This window comes from Malaya genurostris, chromosome 1 (assembly GCF_030247185.1).
Source record: "Malaya genurostris strain Urasoe2022 chromosome 1, Malgen_1.1, whole genome shotgun sequence".
Lineage (NCBI taxonomy): Eukaryota > Metazoa > Arthropoda > Insecta > Diptera > Culicidae > Malaya > Malaya genurostris.
Window position 1 is genome coordinate 116,632,853 of NC_080570.1, and position 17,498 is coordinate 116,650,350.

The 17,498-nt window shown below is 35.5% G+C and overlaps 1 protein-coding gene across 1 annotated transcript; it reads right to left on the reverse strand.

The window, feature by feature from the left end:
- Nucleotides 1-1,039: 1,039 nt before the first annotated feature.
- Nucleotides 1,040-3,053, reverse strand: LOC131425544 (zinc finger protein 664-like). Its single transcript, XM_058587503.1, has 3 exons — nt 2,891-3,053; nt 2,648-2,836; nt 1,040-2,304 (listed from the first exon to the last, which is right to left on the reverse strand). The coding sequence occupies exons 1-3, from the start codon at nt 3,001-3,003 to the stop codon at nt 1,308-1,310; spliced, it is 1,299 nt and encodes a 432-aa protein (XP_058443486.1). The 5' UTR covers nt 3,004-3,053; the 3' UTR covers nt 1,040-1,307.
- Between the last annotated feature and the right edge of the window lie 14,445 nt (nt 3,054-17,498).

Sequence of the window (17,498 nt, forward strand, 5' to 3'; positions counted from 1 at the left end):
GAAAAGTTGATTACTAAACAGGTAGAGTATGGTGCAAAAAAGTCCGATAAAAAAAAACGTCAGAAGCAAAAAAAAAGGCAAATTTCAGGAAATCAGACCGATGAAAGATTTGGGACTGGTAAAAGAGAAAAGTTTGCGACAGGTCAAATTATTCAAGTATAAGCCAAACCGATAACCAGAGATGCAGTCCTTCGGAAGATAAATGAATGACTTGCGTTAGATCAAGCTAGATCACTGCAAACCGGTTTGAAAAATATTGTTTTGGCTGGTTACATTTTCATTTGAGCTTTCAACAGGTAATGAAAAACCAAATTTCAGCTCTGATATGAAATTGTGAAAAATGAAAAGCTTGCGTCAAAAAAAAATTAGATCGCTGATGAGCTGTTTAAAACATTGTTTACATAATTATTTGAGCTTTCGACAGGTAAAGCTTTAACAAAATCAACTTGACGTGAAAACTGATTTGTTTCATGTGAACTTTGATGATACAAAAACTGGTCGAAGCGATGAACTATTGTTATGTTATTTTTTTAAAGCTAGCATGGAAGCATAAACCACATCATCTTAACTTACACACAATAAAAATTATTCTGGTTGAACTCAACACATTTGTTGTATTAAAAAATTCATCGATGATTGTTTGTTCAATCTAAACATCGTTTAAGAACCGGGACAGGTTGTTAAAATAAGTTCAATCATTCCTGTTCAAATTATTATCAACTCAAGAGGAGTTTTTGAAAACAAACAATTACAGACGCCTTTAAATATCTGAGCTCAATCTCTGTAGCAATTTTTTTTCGAAATGTATGAAGTCGATCAAAAGTTATTGAAGGTTTACTGTACTGTACTAGCATATGTACGTTTTGAAAAATTTTGTATGAAGTCATAGCAAAAGGTATTTTTGGCAATACATTTATTCGATTCCTTATACTAATAGAGATCTCTGTAGCAGTTTTGGAAGTTTGAAATCATTTTATTCTTGAAAAAAAAAACACAAAAATGTACGATTTCAAAATATTGATTGGAACAATCTCCGAGAAAAATTAAATACTTTGTTTGGTAGTTTACAGCAGCAATATTTGCTATATCAAACCAGATTTTCTTTTGTCACTATCTCAATAAAAATTGTTTTGTGTGAAACCCATTTTTTTCTTTGCGTGCGCTTTTGGATAGTCGATTTTAGTTTTAATTTTGGAAATATATAACTCAACCGTTTTTTTATAGTGTATACTTTTTCCATAAACCTCAATCTGTACGTAATCACCTACAAACCATTACGGAAGACATAAATGAATCGGACCAACCGTTTATGAGATGCATGGTTGATTAAGGTATGTTCGCACCTTTCCAGAATCACGTGTATGTATTTTGGCATGTAGATTAACATTATACCTCCTTGTAAAGCTTTTCTCGCAAATTTGGCATTTGTACCGTTTATCGTCGGTGTGGATGCGCTCGTGTTCTTTCTGGTACTTTTTGAGTAAAAAGGCTTTATCACAGACTCTACATTTGAAAGCGCGTTCCTTGTGAGAGGTATCAATGTGCTTCTTGAGCTCGTTTTTGGTAACAAACTGTTTGTCACAATCGGAACAATTGTGGGAATGCACTCTGCTATGAGAGTTGAATATAAACTTTGTTTTGAATCGTGCTCCGCATAGTTCACATTCGTACGGTCTAACATCCGAGTCTAGGTGACGTTTATTGTGCAGCATTAGATTGCTTTGTGTGCTATAAGATTTACCGCAAACTTTGCACTCAAATGGCTTTTCACCAGTATGAGAACGCATGTGTATTGTGAGCAATGAATTGATTAGGAATCCCTTGTTGCAAACATTGCAGCGAAAAGTTCGTTCTTCGGTATGAATTTTCAAATGTTTGACGAGCTGAGATTTGAGAGCAAATTTTTTACCGCATTTGCTGCATTTGTAAGGGCATTCGGTTGCATGTACTGCGCTATGGTATTGCAATGAACCCATTTGCGTGAAGTTTCTACCACATATATCACATTTGTACGGACGTTCTCCAGTGTGACGTCTCATATGATTCATCAATTGTTGCTTCGATTTGAAACTGTTACCGCAAATATCACACGTCTTTTTGACAGCACGCATTTTCGAGTGGATTTCATGTCGATGTTCTTCAGAAAAGCTTCGTTTGCATAATTTACAATGAAATAAGCATTCTTTACTATTGTTTTTGCCGTTCATGATCGTATGAGTCTGCATGTGAAGCTCGAGACGTTTCAGTTCGGCGAATCCTTTTTCACAGATGTCACACTTGTACGGTAACTTGTCCCCGAAATATCTGTATCGAAAGAAGGATTTGTTAAATGTTATATGGTTGTATAGACCAATCACGGTTAAAACCGAGGTTTAGTAAACATATATAATTAGGGCAGACCTAATTTTATACCTATTCGAATTAAACTGAAAGGAAGATTGGCTTCGTTTAATTAGATCCGAAATAGTCTCTCCTAATTCCGCACGATTTATCGTATTTTTGTAATTCTTCTTTAACTTTTTAAACCTGCTAAATCTTGTTCGAGTTCCAAAAAATTTTACTGATTTGCCATTGGAATTGGATCATGTTTGTAATTCACTAAGGAAAACTAAGATAAAATTCCAAAAATAACCAAAACGATACCTACGTTTGCTCAGTGGATTGGTCACCACCACCTTCATGTTCCGTCTGAAAACGGTCAGAAATATCTTCATTGATCGTTCCAATGATTTTATCGACGATCTGATCTTCTGATGTTTCGAAGCCATGTTTTTCATTAATGCGAGAGAGCTCAGCTTCAAACTTTGTTACTATTTCACTCGGTTGTGGTGACACACTGACGAGATGGAAAATTAACGGTAAACAAAATTAGCATATCAAGTCGACTTACCTTTTATCGTCAGTAAAATCCCTACAACCCTTTCCTCTATGTTCCGAAAACGCATCGTTCTGTTCCGTTTCCTGCAATACGATTTCCGTTTTAATTTGCACGGATTTATTCATTTTTTTTTTCTCTCTTGACAATGTTTGGCTCAGACCATCCGATCCATAAAGCCAAGTCTTGTGAATTGTGGAGTGTTGCAAATTGCATCTTCTACGACCGTATATAACACAAATCTTTGCAGCCACTACCACTTTGCGCAGTACGTTTATCTATGATCCGAATCGAACAATTTTTTCAAGCTTTCGTTTTTTTTTTATTATTATTATTATAGCAAAATAATCGTTACTCAAACATTCTTTTTTATGGTTTCAAGATATTCGGCTACTGCTTTATATTCTTTTTTATCTTTTTTCTTCAAAATAGTGTGTTGTTTTTTAGAATCTGGTAATGTGATCTTTTTGTACTATGTGTTTTGCATTTATACAGAAGGTGGTGTAGATCTTCCGTAACGTTGCATTTTTCACATTTCGCGTTTCGTATTAGGTTCCAACTAGCTAGTCTTTCTTTTGTAGCTGTGTGTCCTGTTCGTATTCTGCCCATTATAATTGCTTCAGTTGTGTCTAGGTTTAGTCCTTTGAACCAAGGTAAAGTACTGATTTTATCTGCATGACTGTAATGAAATCTGCCTTTTTCTTCCGAGATAAGTGAATATTTTTCCTGCCACCTAAACATTATTTCATCTCTGAATATTTTCAATGTATCGTCTTTTGTGTAATTTATATCTTCTATCGTATTATTATTAGTTCCTAATTTTGCTGCTTCGTCGGCTTTATCATTTCCTGCTTGACCTATATGCCCTGGCATCCATTGTATGGTGATTTTATCAAATTGCGAATCATATATTTGATTCAAAAGTTCGTTAATTAAATTATTTTCTGTGTTTGTAGGGTTGTCTAGTAATGTGCATGTGCTTTTTGAATCTGTAAATATAACTATTTTTTTAATTCTCTTTGCAGTTAAGTATTCTATGGCTTTCTTTATTGCAATTATTTCTGCACTCATGATGGTGAATCCAGTTTTTATCCTGCCACTGTATGCGATTTGTTCCTGAGGATCAAAATACCCATAACCTACTTTGGAATCTATTATTGAACCATCTGTATAAATATGATAATCTTGCTTGTAATGTTTATCTATTAGTTCTGTTACTATTGCTCTTTGTGTTTGAATTGTCAAATTATGTTTCTTTAAACCAGTGATGTAATTTCTAACTGTAAGTGAATTTGCTAGTTGCGATTTGTTAGGCACGAGTTTAATGTTTCGGGCCATTTGAAAATATTGGTAATTGTTCAATGAGGCTGTTTTTTCTACATATGATGAATGTTTGGGAATGTGATTTGTTGACATAAGTTCATAAATATTTTTAAGCATAGGACTGTTTTCGAAGTAAATCATTTTTGTTATTTCTTTTTGAGTTAAATATTCGGCTCTTAGTTTAAGCGGCATTTCCCCCGCTTCATATAAGACAACTTGATTCGGAGTAGATCTCAATAATCTTAATGATGTTCTTAGTGATAGTAGGTGTGTGGATTCTAATTTGTTGAACGTTGTTTGCGACGCTGCTGCTGTCAATGTAATTCCGTAATCTAAGTGTGGCCTGACTATTGCTTTCGTTATTCTTAACATTTGTTCTGGGTGTGCTCCAAATCGTTTATTATTTATCATTTTTAGTATGTTTATCTTTTTTTTGGCTTTAATTACTGCTGTTTGTATATGGTTTTTATATGTCAGTTTTGAGTCAATGTTTATTCCAAGAACTGTGTGATTTTCTTTTACTATCACAGGTGTATTATTGATTTTTATGTCTATGTTAGGATTGTATTTATTCACGAAAACTATAGCCGCTGATTTCTCAGGGTTTAATTCCATACCTATTTTTTTAAAACTGTCATTTAATCTAGCCAAAAAGTTGTTCATTTTACTGGAGGCTCCTCGTATATTACAAGCTGTTACTATTGCTGTAAAATCGTCCGCAAATTGGATCAGGACTTCTTCTTATTGGACAACTTCATGTACTATTTTTGTATATATATTAAATAAAACTGGGGATAAAGGGCATCCTTGAGGTAGTCCTTTATTTGTGTTTTGAATTATTTTTGATCCATCGTTCATCGTCATTATTGTTTCTCTTCTACTTAAGTATTGATGAATCCAGTTGCATATGTTAATTGGTACTTTTTCTTTTATTATAGTTTGCAATAGTATATTCACATTAACGTTATCGAATGCTTTCGTCAAATCTATGAATGTCGCTATCAACACCTTCCCTTCTCTTTTGGCTTGATGAACCAGTGAAACTAAATTATTAACACAGTTGATTGATGATGTGTTCTTTCTGAATCCAAAGGAGTGTATTGGCAGTAAATTGTTTTGTTCAAGATGATTATTTATTCGGTTTTTAATAATACTATTTATCAGTTTCAGGAATATGGGCAGCATTGAAAGTGGTCTGTATGATGTTGGGCATTCTGGGTTTTTACCAGGTTTTAGTAGTGGTATAATTCTGTTTTGTCTCCATTTCTCTGGAATATTTCCTGTATTCAATGTTTCGTTTAATAACTCTACAAACCGCATTCTTAAATTCAAATTCAAGTTTTTTAGCATGTAAAATGAAAAATTGTCTACTCCCGGTGTTGAATGGTCTTTCTTTGAATTAATGATTTTATTGACTTCCGAAAAATGGATTACTATTGAACTATATATTTCTTGTGGGTATTCATATTCTATTTCTTTGGTTATTGCTGGAAAATTTTGCTCCATGAATTCTCTTGCTAATTTTGTGTCATTTAGTAGATTCATGTTATTTTTCGCCGGTCTCCCCCCACTTATTATTCTCACTGTATTCCAAAGTTGTTTCTGATGCATATTTGGATTTATTTCATTTATTAGATCTTTCCATGTTTTCCGCTTTTCTGTTCTAATTGTCTTTTTCAGTAAAGCTCTCGCTTTTTTGAATTCTAATAGGTTTTCGAATGTTTGATTTCTGTGGAATTCTTTTAGTTTATTATTTTTGGATTGTAATAAATTATTAATTTCTTTTGTCCACCATTTTTTTGGAGTTTTCCTCGCTTTATTTCTGGATGTAAGTTTAGATGTGTCTACTTGTTCTTGAATGATCTCAATCATATCTTCTGTAGTATGGAACATTTGAGGTTGCATTGCGTTTAGTTTATTTATTATTTGTTTCTTGTTTATGTATTCTGAATTGTATTTATAATTGGTTGCCGTTTGGATTATTTTCATCATTATTATTTTGTGATTGCTAAAAAAGTCTTCGTTTAGAACTTCCCACTCTAGTTTTCCTGCTATTGATGGCGATGCAAATGATAAATCTATTGCTGATGGTGTTGTGTTAGGGGGTTTTATTAATGTATTTGTTCCGTCGTTTAGTATTTAAGTTTGTTGATTCTAACAGTTCTTCTAGTAGTTCTCCTCTCGGACAATTTTCATGTAATGGATTCCATAGTTTATTATGTGCATTGAAATCACCTGCTAGTATGGTTGGTTTTCTATTGTTTTCAATTATATTTAATAAAGTTTTCAAAGGTTGTTTGATGTCGCTGTTGTTTATTGGTAATGGTGGAATGTATATTGAGTATATTTGTATGTTTGGGCAAGTATTTGTAGTTTCTATTGCTATTGCTTCTATTGGTCGTAAGCTTTGTATATTTATGCGTTTAAATGTGATTTCATTTTTAACCAGTAACCCTACACCTCCATATCCGGCCGGTCTCGATTGTGTTAAAAATTTATAACCAGGGAAATTGTAATTTTCTCCGGGTTTCAGCCATATTTCACTTAGTAATGCTAAATCTACATCTTCCTTTTCAAGAAATGCTTTCATGGCTTCTCGGGTATCTATTGGTCGAATGCTAGTTACATTGTTTTGGATTATAGTTAATTTTCTGTATTCTTTTGTATCCATTTTTATTTATTTATTTTTTGTTCATGGTAGCGATATTGGAAGATATATCTCTGGTTCTGTGATAATACTTTTTCACTTCGTTTATATATGTATATGTTTTTTCTTTAGTTGTTTAACTTATATTGTTGTCTGTTTCTGTTGTTGGATTTATTATTGTATTCAGTTCATTACTTATATTAATGAGTAATAAATTCTGTTCTATTGTGTCTGTCTTATTTATATTTTTTATGATGGTGTCTTGGATTGCTTTAATTTTTTGAATGATATTGTTTAAATTCAGTTGTTGTATTATTTCTTCTTTAATCTGTTGTTTATATTTTTCCATTTCTCTTGACTTATATGGATTTTGTTCAACTTTTGGTGATTTTTCTAGGGTTTTATCGTCTTTTTGATCCTTTTGGTTTGCGTTTGCGATTTTTCTTTGTTTATCGTTTTCGTTTTGCTGAGATGGACCGTTGGGAAAATCTTGAATTGAGTCAATTCTGTACTGTACTGAAGGTTGTTTATTTTTAGGGTATTTTTGAGCTGCTTCAAAAAATGATGATTTATTATATGCCATATCTTGTCTTATTTTGTCTTGTCTTTTTCTTTCTGGACATATTTTATCTGACGCTTTATGTTCCCCTTTACAATTGACACATGTTGCTATTATTACATTACAGTCTTTTTTGGGATGATCTGAACCACAATTTACACATCGCGAATTTGATTTGCAATATTTTTCTCTGTGACCATATCGCCAACATTTACAACATATTTTCAATGGAAATACATACGGTTCACAATAAGCATTGATTCCATAAATTGTCACTTTTTCTGGGAGATATTGACCTTTCGCATATATTTTTATTGAATAAGTTGGAGAGAACTCGTCTTCCGATACTTTACGCTTTATTCTTTCTATTTTAAATAGTTTTATGTTCCCACTTTCTATATTTTCCAAAATTTCATCCTCTGTTAGGGATGGTGGAATGTTTCTAACCACTCCAATACTCTCTTTAAATCTTGTGGGTACGAATACCGTATATCCGAGTTGTTCCGTTAGAACTTTCGAATTTATAAGTTGTTCAGCTTCTCTGGGATTCTCAAACCTTATTTGAAATTTACCTCTACCCACCGATTTCATTTCTGCATATTTCTTAACTCCTATGTTATTCAACATTTTCGCGATTTCCATAGGATGTGGAAATCTTTCCTTAACCTTGTCTTTTTCTCTGACTGCTATGTTTTCATCTTGGTTATTCCGCGAAATAATGAACGTTTTGTATATAGTGTTCTTGACCCAGCCGTCATTATAAGTGTCCTCATTAATTTTGCTTTTAAACCCGCTTTTCGACTTATCTTGGTTTAGTTTTTTTATATTCTGTCTCAAATCTTCATCATTTTTTTTGTCGGTTCCGTTTCGCTTGCAGTCCAATTTTTGAGAATTTAGTTTTAACTCGAAGTCGTCTATTTTGTCATTCATGTCCCGTTTGAGGTCGAACTGATTGCATTTGTTATTTTTTTTAGCTGTTTTATTTTTCTTTGCTTTCCGGTTGTCTTCGTCACTAGTGTCCTGTTCAAGTGTAACTTGTTTCCCTTTCAATTTACGTTTTTCCAATATCGAAGCTCTTTGATCCTTTGGATCATCCCCGCCTCTAGCATCGTCTTCCTCTACTTCCATCTTCTTATCTTTCACCACTCTTCTGTACTTGCACTTTTCCAATTATGCTTATTAATAAAGTAACCTTTATCCCAAAACCACTCAAAAATGGAGTTCAAGCGATTTCACATTGATTTATTCGATATGGATTCACCGACAAAACCACGTTGGTAAACTTCGCAAAGATGGCGGACCAAATTTTTCTTCTAATCGAACCGAATTCACAAGCCTTGTTCTAGACCGATGTTGTCTCGTCCAGTGCTGATGAGAGAATGGATTTATTCATATTGCTCAGAAATGCTAGAGCACTTCAACCAACAATGATAACAATGATAAACAGTACACAAAATTTTGTTATTATTGCTCTCATCATGTGAACATACACCGAACAAAAAAAAAACTTATTAATATCATAAGGGCATATTCAGGAGTGTTCTAGTTCTAGATGCATAATTTATGTCAGTTTTAAAATTTAAATCTAGAAATTATAACGAAATAAACTGGCAGCCCCAGTAGCGTTTTATCTGTGTTTCAAATATAGAAAAAATAGAACGGCAGTGTATACCAGTTTTAAATTTGACAGTAGAACTGGTCGAATAAATAAAACTAAAACGGATTGCTGGGGATACGTTTGTTTCAGTTTCATTTACATTATAGACCACCCATATGAATCTTGCAGCTGCTGAATTTGCTCTAAGGGCATATTCAGGAGTGTTCTAGTTCTAGATGCATAATTTATGTCAGTTTTAATATTTAAATCTAGAAATTATAACAAAATAAACTGGCAGCCCCAGCAGCGTTTTATCTGTGTTTCAAATATAGAAAAAATAGAACAGCAATGTATACAAGTTTTAAATTTGACAGTAGAACTGGTCGAATAAATAAAACTAAAACGGATTGCTGGGGATACGTTTGTTTCAGTTTCATTTTGGACCTTTGCTTTTCGTGTTATATTTCAACGATGTCTCATTTGCTTTGGGAACTGATTGCAAACTGACATATGCAGACGACCTGAAATTGTACCTCGTTATTCGCACTGTGGAGGATTGTTGGCGGTTGCAAAATGCACTTGAATCGTTCGTAGATTGGTGTAGTCGAAACAAACTTATAATCAACGTCGCAAAATGTCAGGTGATCACGTTTCACCGTACTCTGAGACCTGTTAAATTTGACTATCGCATCGATGGCTCAGTCTTGACTAGAGTTACCCAGGTTCGCGATTTGGGAATACTGCTAGATGAAAAATTATCATTTGATTTACAACGATCACAGATCATCTCAAAAGCATCACGTCAATTAGGCTTTATCAGTAAAATCGCCAAGGATTTTAGAGATCCTCACTGTTTGAAAGCTTTGTATTGTTCACTTGTCCGGCCTATTCTAGAGAATGTTTCAGTAGTTTGGATTCCTTATCAACTTTCGTGGAGCATACGCATTGAAAGAGTTCAAAAACGATTCGTTCGTCTGGCATTACGAAACTTACCTTGGCAAAATCCTGCTAATCTGCCCCCGTATCAGGATAGATGTCAACTATTAGGAATCGATACGCTTCATCGGCGCCGAAAAATTCAACAAGCATTATTAATTGCAAAACTGATCAATGGGGAAATTGATGCTCCTGAATTACGCTCTGTAGTAAATTTTCGGATACCGAATAGGACACTGCGGAATACATCACTGCTTCAGCAGAGATTTCACAGAACTCGTTTTGGCTTTAATGAACCGATTACTGCTTCCATTCGAACTTTCACCGCTGTTGAGGATCTTTTCGAGTTTGGTGAATCATCTAGTCATTTCGCGAAAAAACTGAAACGATCCGATGTGATTTGAATTTTTAAGTTATATTATTAGTGACATTTGTGATACTAGCTTTAAGTTACATTGTGTTTCATTACTTTCGTTTATGTTCTTGAAAAGATAGTGGTTTTTGCGCCCGTTTGAGAATGACAAACGAGTTCAACTCAAATGGGCTTTTTCCCACTCTAATTGTCCATTTAGATCTTGTATCCGATGGACACAATAATAGTAAATAAATAAATAAATAAATAAATTTACATTATAGACCACCCATATGAATCTTGCAGCTGCTGAATTTGCTCTAAGTTGTAATTTACTAAGACAAGACCTGACATCTGGGGGGGCTGCTTTTGTTCCAAAATGGACCAGTTTCTGATTGGTTGATTTTGATGTTGGTACCTGCACATTGTGAAAAGAAAAAACTACGCGAGCAATGATGCCAAGTATAAAGAAAATCAGAAGACAAGTTAATTAAAATGTATAATTTTAGCTCACCAATGAAAATGAAAATTTTCGGAGAATGTTTCACTTTTTTCAATCTCACTGGTAATAAATGTTTATAGTGGCAGCACTGTGTAATTAAAATAGGCATCAAGCCGTTTTTCTTTTTAGTGAATTAAAGTGTAACCAAAAAAGATTTGTTAAATTAGTGTAAACTCGAAAGTGTGTTTAGTTTTACGAGAAGAATGAACTGTTGTGTTCCACACTGTGGTCGCACTAAGCATTTCTATCCAAACCTGACTTTTTCCGGTTTCCAAAAGATCCGGTAATACGTCAACAATGGATTCGATTTTGCGTTCAACATGAGATATTTCGTGTTTTGTCATCAAAGCTCAATTAATTGTTTTTAAGCATTAATATATAATAAAGAAATGCATTCACCTAAACATTTTTCATGTTTATTTCAAATCAAAAACCTACACCCTCATTGAACATAACTCAAAATTGAGTGACACATCACTCAAATTAATAAAAAATGCACGTACTCTAAACTTGAGTTACCACCTATCTACTCAATTTTGGCTTAAGGGACGAAATTGTCAAAACTTGAGTAATTTTTACTCAAAATAAGAAAAAAATATTTTGTTCAAAATTTGAGTAAGTTCAACTCAAAATTTGAGTTCTTTGCTCTCAAAATGAAGAAATTTTTCTTCGTTAATTTTCATATACAAAGTTATTCTTCTTTCTTTTGAATGCGCAAAATAGTGATTCAAACCCGTTTCCTTTTGAACGGGTTGGAGTCAAAATTGAATTATTTTGATATCCTTATGTTGCGCTTTCACTAAGCATAATTGAAACCACAGAACATCCATGATTGACGTTGATTCATGTTTTCAAAACCGGCAATGGAAAACGACGTATTCTTGCATTCTTTATTTCGATAAGAGTATTCCGAGAATGAAAACGCACTGAACTGCAAGAAGTATTTTTTTCACTCAAATGTTTAAAACCTCAACGCTTACTCTAATGTATGAATAAATGCGAGAGAACGCATAGCAACGAGTTTATTTTACTCAAATCCATACTCAAATTTTGACATATTGTTTCAGTTTATGAATTTGAGTAATCGCAACTCAAACCATGAGTTATGTTCAAAGAGCGTGTAAAGTCTAAAAATTTAAATGTAATATTTTTTTCCTTGCATAGTTATTAAAAAATCTGTAAATATGGCTACACTGTAGTCGATACGTTGGTATTTATTCCACAGGGCGAAAATGACGAGAAGGATGATTCGGAAGGAAGAATAAGAAACCAGTTGTCAGGTCTTGTCTTAGGTAATTTATAACCCACCACAATTTTGATTTTGTTGAAGACTTATGAATAAACTTATGGAATTCATTATACATGACTTATGGAATTGATATCAATGAGTTATGCATTCCTTAAAACACAACCTATGATTTTTATAATAGTCTACCTTGTGAAAATGCCATAATTATTCCTTATAAAAATGGAAAAAGAAGCCACCGTTGTTTTAAATGAGCACATTTCACTTCAAAACTTTGTAGAAGGCGCACAATCTGAGGCGTGCGAAACGCTTTTTGAAATTCGAAATAACAATTGATAGAGTTCATCGTCTGTGGAGATGAAGATATATATTCGTTGGCTTCAAAATATTCTGTTCTTTCAGAAATTGTTTGGATAGATTGGAGAAAAAGATATGTACGTCTTTATTCATTATTTTAATTCATGATAGAAACACCCACACAGAAACACAGCAATTAAAAAATATTGCGTTTGTGGAGGAAAACAACATCCAGAAATTGGAAGTTCTTGTTAATCCGGACTCGTTTTCACATGACTTAAATATATCCTTTGGTGCTGGAATAATTTCTACAAAATGTACGCAATATGAAGAAATTGGAAATTAAGAGAATATGACGACAATTTTTTAGCAAATAAAGCTACAGAAAGACAATGTTTTATTGTTCATATGGTAAAAGTTTCCACGAACTACAAAATCGTTATCTATTCAGACCAAATTAAGATTTTCTGTGATAGGTAGGTAGGTACGTTTTTACTGACAAACAATGTAAACAGTGGCGTACCGAGGAAATTTGCCGCCCACATCGTTGGGTGTACTAAGCAAAAATGAAAACAAAACTGAACTCCATCTCAGTAAACGAGGAAAAGAGGACTTGGGTGAGCAAATTTTTTTCTGAAGATCATAAGATTGACTTATGATTGCCAAATCTCGGTCAATTTTTTAAAAGGGCGTATAAGCAATTGACAGTTTCTCTTTGTTTACTTACTATTCTATTAATTACCAAGCGGTTTCCACGTTTATCACTCAACTCTTTGCATGAAATGATACCCGAAACTTTCGACTTTCAAACAGAATAGGGATATAAAAAAAAATCTTTTTAATCACACCACAATAATCGAAAGAGAGAGTGATTAAAGAGAAACTGTCACTTGCTTATACGCCCTAATAAAAAATCAACCGAGAAATGGGAAACTTGTAGCGAAATATCAGAAGTGTTTCTTATGGATTTCAATAGTTTTTTTGTGTCGGTGTAATGTTTTGTTTATTTTATCAAAGACATTATATTAACAAGATATCCAGCTCTCACATTTCCCGAACAAATAATTGGTAACATTCTTTTTTGCGAGCATGACGCCCTCAGGCGAGTCCGCATCGAATCTAAGTAGGGAAGAGAAATGTTTTCGAACTGAAACTGACCTGTTTTCGAACTGAAACTGACCCCGGGTAATTCCATCAAACAAACACTTTCCACGAAACTGTGTTGATTTCGCACTTAGCAACGGGGGTTTGGCAAACCTGATTTGAAAACCAGATTCGAAACTGACTCGATTTTCAGTTCATCAAAATTGAAACTAGGTTCGAAACCGGTTCCAAAAAACGGTTTGACTGCAGTTAGAGTGGAAATTGGGTTAGATTTGGTATCAAGCGAAAACGACATCGATTAATTCTGTATAAAATGTTCAAAACGACGAATGTAACAATGAGAGAGGGTTTTTTCTCTTTCGATTATTACGGTACTGTTAGTAATCTTTCTCTCCAATTATTTATCGATAATAATAACCAGACCCTGTCTTCTTGGAGCGAAATCAATCTTCAGTTCAACAACGCGATCGCACGGCATCACATTCAACATATCATTTCAATTGTATGGGTGCGCAGTGCTGCTATTTTGGCGCGCACGAATTTGACATTTCTCACCCCTACTTATATGTACGAGATTCGATGCGGACTCGCCTGAGGGCGCTATGTTCGCAAAAAAGGATGTTGCCAATGATTTGTTCGGGAAATGTGAGAGCTGGATATCTTGTTAATATGATGTCTTTGTAATAACTAAGGCTATCATCTTTTAATCTGCTTTAACATTAGCGTTGATCGATGCGACAGCCGGTTTAGTAAACAGACTTAATCTTGTACAAATCGGTCAAGATGGTACGACTTAACAGGTGTACTAGTTGGGAGTTTGAAAATACTTTGTATTAAAACAGCCGATTAATATGCCTACAAAACACATCCGAATATGGTTCACAACTTAGTCGCAAAACTAATCGGTCGATTTTCAAGAGACCTTTTAAGGGCTGAGGCCAGTAGGTCGCGTAAAACCACGTGGCTCGCTGTGCGTATTACATTTCTCTCTATGCTCTCTCGCAAATGTGCTAAATGACTCTCGATGTGGTCGGGTGGCCAAGAAAGTTTTGATACGGCTCTTGTCGTGTAACAATAGAGCCCCGGGGTTAGACAGAATTAAATTCAACTTGTTGAAAAATCTGCCCGACTCTGCCAAAAGGCGCTTGTTGAATTTATTCAACAAGTTCCTCGAGGGTAATATTGTCCCACACGAATGGAGAGAAGTGAGAGTTATTACTATTCAAAAACCTGGAAAACCAGCCTCCGATCACAATTCGTATCGGCCGATTGCTATGCTTTCCTGTATTCGGAAATTGTTGGAGAAAATGATTCTCTTCCGTCTAGACAATTGGGTCGAAACAAATGGATTGCTTTCAGGTACACAATTTGGGTTCCGCAGGGGCAAAGGAACGAACGATTGTCTAGCGTTGCTCTCAACAGAAATTCAAATGGCATTTGCTCGTAAAGAACAAATGGCATCAGTTTTCCTCGACATCAAGGGGGCATTCGATTCAGTTTCCATTAACGTTCTATCTGAGAAGTTGCATCAGCATGGTCTTTCACCAGTTTTGAACAACTTTTTATATAATCTATTGTCCGAGAAACACATGCATTTTGAGCATGGAGATTTGACGACAAAGCGATTCAGTTACATGGTTCTTCCTCAGGGCTCATGCTTAAGCCCCCTTTTATACAACTTTTACGTAAATAACATTGATGAATGTATCAACACATCTTGCACGCTAAGACAACTTGCCGACGACAGTGTTGTGTCTATTATAGGACCCAAAGCTGCCGATCTCCAAGGACCATTGCAAGATACCCTCGACAACTTGTCGACATGGGCTTTTCAAATGGGTATCGAGTTCTCTACGGAGAAAACTGAGCTGGTTGTATTTTCAAGGAAGCGAGAACCTGCGCAATTACAGCTTCAACTAGGGGGTGAAACCATAGCTCAGGTTTTCACATTTAAATATCTCGGGGTCTGGTTCGATTCCAAAGGTACCTGGGGATGTCACATTAGGTATTTGAAACGAAAATGCCTACAGAGAATCAATTTCCTTCGTACAATAACCGGAACTTGGTGGGGCTCTCACCCAGGAGACCTGATCAGGTTGTAAAAAAAGACGATATTGTCAGTAATGGAATATGGATGTTTCTGTTTCCGCTCCGCTACGAATATTCATTTCATTAAACTGGAAAGAATTCAGTATCGTTGTTTACGTATTGCCTTGGGTTGCATGCAATCAACCCATACGATGAGTCTTGAAGTGCTGGCGGGCGTCTTACCGTTGAAAAACAGGTTCTGGGATCTCTCATATCGACTGCTAATCCGATGCGACATTTTGAATCCGATGGTGATAGAAAACTTTGAAAAGCTCGTCGAGCTTAATTCACAAACCCGTTTTATGTCCTTGTATTTTGACTACATGGCTCAGAATATAAATCCTTCTTCGTTTGTTCCCAATCGTGTTCATTTTGTGGATACTTCTAATTCTACTGTGTTTTTCGACACATCCATGAAAGAAGAAATTCGTGGAATCCCGGATCCTGTACGCCCTCAAGAGATCCCAAAAATTTTTAATAATAAATTTAAAGAAGTCGACTGTAATAAAATGTTTTACACTGACGGATCATATCTAGACGGGTCCACTGGCTTCGGTATATTCAATGTAAATTTCACCGCTTCCTATAAACTCAGTGATCCAGCTTCAGTTTACGTCGCAGAACTAGCTGCAATTCAGTATACCCTTGAGATCATTGACACTCTGCCCACAGATCACTACTTCATTGTATCGGACAGTCTCAGTTCCATTGAGGCTCTCCGTTCAGTGAAGCCTGGAAAGCACTCACCGTATTTCCTGGGGAAAATACGGGAACAATTGAGTGCTTTATCTGCAAAATCATACCAGATTACCTTGGTTTGGGTCCCCTCACATTGTTCCATACGGGGCAATGAGAGGGCGGACTCGTTAGCCAAGGTGGGCGCACTAGAAGGTGATATCTATGAAAGACCAATCTGCTTCAATGAATTTTTCAGTTGCTGTCGTCAGAAAACTCTAGCTAGCTGGCAGAAAACATGGAATAGTGGAACTCTGGGACGATGGTTACACTCAATAATCCCACAGGTATCGACGAAAGCTTGGTTCCGGGGGTTGGACGTGAGCCGAGACTTTATTCGTGTAATGTCAAGGCTCATGTCTAATCATTATATGTTCAGCGCGCATCTCCGTCGTGTGGGGCTCGCTGAGAGTGGTGTCTGCGTTTGCGGTGAGGGTTATCATGACATCGAACATGTTGTTTGGACATGTGTCGAGTATTGTGATGCCAGGTCCCAACTCATAGGTTCCCTTCGGGCCCGAGGTATACCACCCTTCGTACCAGTCCGCGACGTCTTGGCAACTCGAAATCTTCCTTATATGACTCTCATCTATAACTTCTTGAAAACTATCAATGCTCAAATTTAGTGCTCTCCCTATCTCTTTCTCGTCTACAGCTCTACCGCACTCTTCTTTACGTTGCTGGAAGTATGGCCTGTGTAAACGATGCTTCGGAGCATGCACCTGCCTTGAACTGACTGAGTTGCTGGAAGCTACCCAAAAACGTCACATCAACGTCGAACACACCAACGAAGCATCCCAATCCAGAATAATCTCTTCATTGCTACAAGCTGAAAAACATGAAGATTCATCGAACGCAAAATGTGTCTAAAAGATGTATGCCACAAACCAATGATGTATTCAAATTTCAATTCAATACTGTGTAGGTCCCACCCTCCCTATGTCCCCTTACTAACTGGGGAGTATGCCGCCCCGTAATACGGCATCCCTTTCTCTCTCCCTAACAACAAGACAATCGGCCACGTTAAGCTAAAGCAAATGAGCCTAATAAAAATTTTATTTGAAAAAAAAAAAAAAAAGTTTTGATATTTTCGGTTACAAGTTTGACTACATCACATAAAATTCAAGAAAGCTGCCGCTTGTTTGGCAACCTTTTTGAGCCGATTTTATTTCTCTCTCATGTTTCGTTACGTTACCAGGGACCTAAAATGGCGCCGACATAGAAATCGACTTCACTC